Genomic DNA, 5,000 nt, shown 5'->3' with positions numbered 1-5,000 from the left:
CGTCCTCCTCGTCCTCCTCCGTGAGCTGCTCCTCCTGCAGGCGTGACGCCACGTGCTGCAGCGTGCACGACCCCGCCAGGCGCACCAGCTGCTGGTACACCTCGGGGGGCACCTCCCACCGCACCTCCCCCAGGGACACCAGACGCTCCCGCGGCGTCCACGCCGACCCGGGGCTGGCGCTGGGGCTGCCAGAGCACGGGTACGCCCCCGGAATCGTCATCCCGCACGCGCCCGCGCCCTCGCCCGCGTCCACGCCCACGTCCACGCCGACGGCGCCGGAGTCCATGGGGCGCGGCGCGGTGGGGCCCACCACGGCGCCCTCAGGGTCGCTGTCCACATAGTCGTCGCTGGAGTCGGAGGGGGCCTCTGCCTGGCGGCGGCGGACGCGGCGCGCGGCGCGGGGCGTGTCTGGCGGCTGCGGCCACACCAGGAAGTCCTGCTGGCGGCTGTTGACGCGCTGGAAGTGCTCCGCCACGCGCGGCAGGTCCTCGGCGCGCTGCGGGTTCACGCCCTCGGGGAACAGCTTCTTGCCGGCGTCGCTCATGTAGCGCCAAGTCTTGCGCGTCAGCAGCCATCGCTCCTTGAGCCGCGACGCGCGTCCCCCCTCCTTGCGGCCCCCCGCCGACCCCCGCCGTCCCCCGGGGCACTCCTCGCCCTCCATGCCGCCCGCCGGCCGTCACGCGGGCGAGGAGGGGCGGTCCGGCTGGGGCTGGGGAGGGGGCGGCGCCCCGCTGCCCCCCGCCATCTCTCCTCACCACCACCACCACCACCACCACCACCACCACTGCCTGGCCGCTGCGCCTCGCTGCGACGCCCACTGCGGCACACAAACACACACACACGCACACACGCGGCACAGCACGCACGGACACGCGGACACACGGGCGGCGGCGTCACAGGGGGCGTGCAGAACGGGCGTGCATGTCACTGCGAGGTGTGGAGGGGGCGCCGCGCCGGTGTGTGCTGCGCCCCTGCCCGCGGCCTGGCGACTGGCGCCGATCCCACCAACACCCGGCGCCACCACCGCCACCACCACCACCACCACCACCGCCACCACCACCACCACCATGCCGCCCACGGTAAACACGCGCCCACACCCACTGCTGCTGCGGCGCTGGCGTGGCACACTGCTTGTACACCTGCCGCCGCTGTGGTGTGTGTGTGTGTGTGTGTGTGTGTGTGTGTGTGTGTGTGTGTGTGTGCTGTGGTAGTGGTGGTGGTGGACAGAACACTGGTGGTGGAGTGTGGTGAAGGCGCTGTAGTGTGGTGATGCGCTTTTAATATGGTGGTGGTGATGGTGGTAGTAGTAGTAGTAGTAGTAGTAGTAGTAGTAGTAGTAGTAGTAGTAGTAGTAGTAGTAGCAGTAGTAGTAGTAACAGTAGTAGTAGTAGTAGTAGTAGTAGTAGTAGTAGCAGTAGTAGTAACAGTAGCAGTAACAGTAGTAGTAGTAGTAGTAGTAGTAGCAGTAGTTAGTAGCAGCAGCAGTAGTAGTAGTAGTAGTAGTAGTAGTAGGGGTGGTGCAGGTAGCCATCAGGCCTACACGTGTCAGCCGCTACACAAAACACGCCTCTCTGTTTACACCTACTGACTCTGCACTAACAACCTCACTACTAAGTCCGCTCCAGTCCGCCCCAGTCCGTTCCAGTCCGTTCCAGTCCGCTCCAGTCCGTTCCAGTCCGTTCCAGTCCGCTCCAGTCCGCTCCAGTCCGTTCCAGTCCGTTCCAGTCCGCTCCAGTCCGCTCCAGTCCGTTCCAGTCCGCTCCAGTCCGTTCCAGTCCGTTCCAGTCACCCATAACTGTCATTTTTGTAATCTTATTAAACCTAAATTCATTACTTCTTGTCTTGGCCTGATTAATGACTCTGAGAAATTAGTTTACCGGACCCTCGTTAGATTCAGTTAGGTGAGTATGCTGAAGTCTCCCAGATAAAAGAGTTTAAGTCACAGGAAGGGGAAGCAGGCAGGGGGTCAAGGGGTGTGCCAGTGAAAGGGATGAAAGACTGAGAATATTGGTTAACTCTTGCATCAGGGAGGTGGACAGAATAGTGGTGAAAGACTGAGAATACTGGTAACTCTTGCATCAGGGAGGTGGACAGAACAGTGGTGAAAGACTGAGAATACTGGTTAACTCTTGCACTAGGGAGGTGGACAGAATAGTGGTGAAAGACTGAGAATACTGGTTAACTCTTGCACTAGGAAGGTGGACAGAATAGTGGTGAAAGACTGAGAATACTGGTTAACTCTTGCACTAGGGAGGTGGACAGAATAGTGGTGAAAGACTGAGAATACTGGTTAACTCTTGCAGTAGGGAGGTGGACAGAATAGTGGTGAAAGACTGAGAATACTGGTTAACTCTTGCACTGGGGAGGTGGACAGAATAGTGTTGAAAGACTGAGAATACTGGTTAACTCTTGCACTAGGGAGGTGGACAGAATAGTGTTGAAAGACTGAGAATACTGGTTAACTCTTGCACTAGGGAGGTGGACAGAATAATGGTGAAAGACTGAGAATACTGGTTAACTCTTGCACTAGGGAGGTGGACAGAATAGTGGTGAAAGACTGAGAATACTGGTTAACTCTTGCACTAGGGAGGTGGACAGAATAGTGGTGAAAGACTGAGAATACTGGTTAACTCTTGCATCAGGGAGGTGGACAGAATAGTGGTGAAAGACTGAGAATACTGGTTAACTCTTGCACTAGGGAGGTGGACAGAATAGTGGTGAAAGACTGAGAATACTGGTTAACTCTTGCACTAGGGAGGTGGACAGAATAGTGGTGAAAGACTGAGAATACTGGTTAACTCTTGCACTAGGGAGGTGGACAGAATAGTGGTGAAAGACTGAGAATACTGGTTAACTCTTGCACTAGGGAGGTGGACAGAATAGTGGTGAAAGACTGAGAATACTGGTTAACTCTTGCATCAGGGAGGTGGACAGAATAGTGGTGAAAGACTGAGAATACTGGTTAACTCTTGCACTAGGGAGGTGGACAGAATAGTGGTGAAAGACTGAGAATACTGGTTAACTCTTGCACTAGGGAGGTGGACAGAACAGTGGTGAAAGACTGAGAATACTGGTTAACTCTTGCATCAGGGAGGTGGACAGAATAGTGGTGAAAGACTGAGAATACTGGTTAACTCTTGCACTAGGGAGGTGGACAGAATAGTGGTGAAAGACTGAGAATACTGGTTAACTCTTGCATCAGGGAGGTGGACAGAATAGTGGTGAAAGACTGAGAATACTGGTTAACTCTTGCACTAGGGAGATGGACAGAAGATGAGGTTAGGTTAAGATATAAGAGGTTAAGTGCAGGTGGTGGTGGTGGTGGTGGCAGCTGGCACAGAGAGAAATTCAGCAGATGGCAACACACACACACACACACACACACACACACACACACACACACACACACACACACACAAACACATGAATACACTACTACTACTACTACTACTACTGTTACTACAATACCACCACCACCACCACCACCACTACTACCACCACCACCACTACCACAAAAACAACAACAATAATAACAAACCTTTAAAGAAAAAAAAATCCCAATCTGGCAACACCCACGTAGCTTTCCGTTCATTGGTTAATCAAACTTTCTCTATAAATATCTTTTAACTTTACTCCTGCCCCCTGCCCCCCCATCAGAGGCGCCCCCCGTCCCTAGCCGCCCCCCTAGTACGCCCCCCAGGCCCTCAGAGCATCAGGGGTCTTTAAAATACAGAATTGTGGGAAATTTTGGAAAACAGTGGGCGTGGCTTCGCAGTGACGTCATCAAAGAAACGTGCTATGATTGGTGAATTAAATTTTGCGTTATTTATTTCGATTTTAAGTTATTTTTTTCACTGTGAGTGGTTGTATGTGGGGGCGTTCTCTCTCTCTCTCTCTCTCTCTCTCTCTCTCTCTCTCTCTCTCTCTCTCTCTCTCTCTCTCTCTCTCTCTCTGGAATTTTGGGCGAGGCAAAGGGTTAAAATTAATCTATCCATTAAGGAAAACGTTAAGTGAACGACTTTTAATGGTAAACTTAAGCAAATCTCTCTCTCTCTCTCTCTCTCTCTCTCTCTCTCTCTCTCTCTCTCTCTCTCTCTCAATAATAACAATAATAATAACAACAAAATGATAATAATAATAATAATAATAATAATAATAATAATAATAATAATAATAATAATAATAATAATAATAAAGAAGAAGAGGAAGAAGAAGAAGAAGAAGAAGATGAAGAGGAAGAAGAAGAAGATGAAGAAGAAGAAGAAGAAGAAGAAGAAGAAGAAGAAGAAGAGCAATAAAAAACATCAATATTTTTCAGTCACTCCTGTAAAGAACATGAAAGAAAACGGATAGCTGCTTTATAGAAAATGGAAGAGAGAGAGAGAGAGAGAGAGAGAGAGAGAGAGAGAGAGAGAGAGAGAGAGAGAGAGAGAGAGAGAGAGAGAGAGAATTTTGTTTTTTTCTTCTCTTTTTCTACTTTTTCTTAATTTCTCGTAACTTTTCTCACTCCGTTTTCTTTTTTTTGCGTTTTCTTTTGTTTTTCTCGTTTTCTATTTTCATATGGCAAAATTTTCACAGGAACACTTTTTTTCCTCTTTTTTTCATTTTTTTCCCTTGATTTTCTTGTTATTAATTATTTCCTTTCCACATTTTTATTATTTTTTTCCTTTTATTTGTTTTTTTTCCTTTCTATTTGATCAAACACTTTTTTTCCTTATTTTTTAATTTTTTTCTATTTTTTTCTTGATTTACTTGATTTTTTTCCTTATTTTTCTATTTTTTTCCTGATTTTCTTGTTATTAATTATTTTTTTTACTTATTTTTTCTATTTTTTTCTTGATTTTCTTGTTATTAATTATTTTTTTCCTTATTTTTCTATTTCTTTCTTGATTTTCCACTTATTTCTTATTTTCTTCGTCATTCTTATTATTTTTTTCCTTATTTTTCTATTTTTTTCTTGATTTTCCACTTATTTCTTATTTTCTTCGCCATTCTTATTA

General features: G+C 48.4%; 1 protein-coding gene across 1 annotated transcript in view; it reads right to left on the bottom strand.

The window, feature by feature from the left end:
* Nucleotides 1-1,300, bottom strand: part of LOC135097770 (uncharacterized) — a 19,896-nt gene extending 18,596 nt beyond the window's left edge. Inside the window, 1 exon segment of the mRNA XM_063999797.1 lies at nucleotides 1-1,300. This exon segment is cut by the window's left edge and continues 483 nt beyond it. Within this exon segment, the coding sequence (XP_063855867.1) occupies nucleotides 1-661 (661 nt within the window). The 5' untranslated portion in view covers nucleotides 662-1,300.
* Between the last annotated feature and the right edge of the window lie 3,700 nt (nucleotides 1,301-5,000).

The sequence above is a fragment of the Scylla paramamosain genome, unplaced genomic scaffold, assembly GCF_035594125.1.
Source record: "Scylla paramamosain isolate STU-SP2022 unplaced genomic scaffold, ASM3559412v1 Contig31, whole genome shotgun sequence".
Lineage (NCBI taxonomy): Eukaryota > Metazoa > Arthropoda > Malacostraca > Decapoda > Portunidae > Scylla > Scylla paramamosain.
Note: the sequence above shows the minus strand (reverse complement) of the source record. Positions and strands in the feature narration are given on the sequence as shown.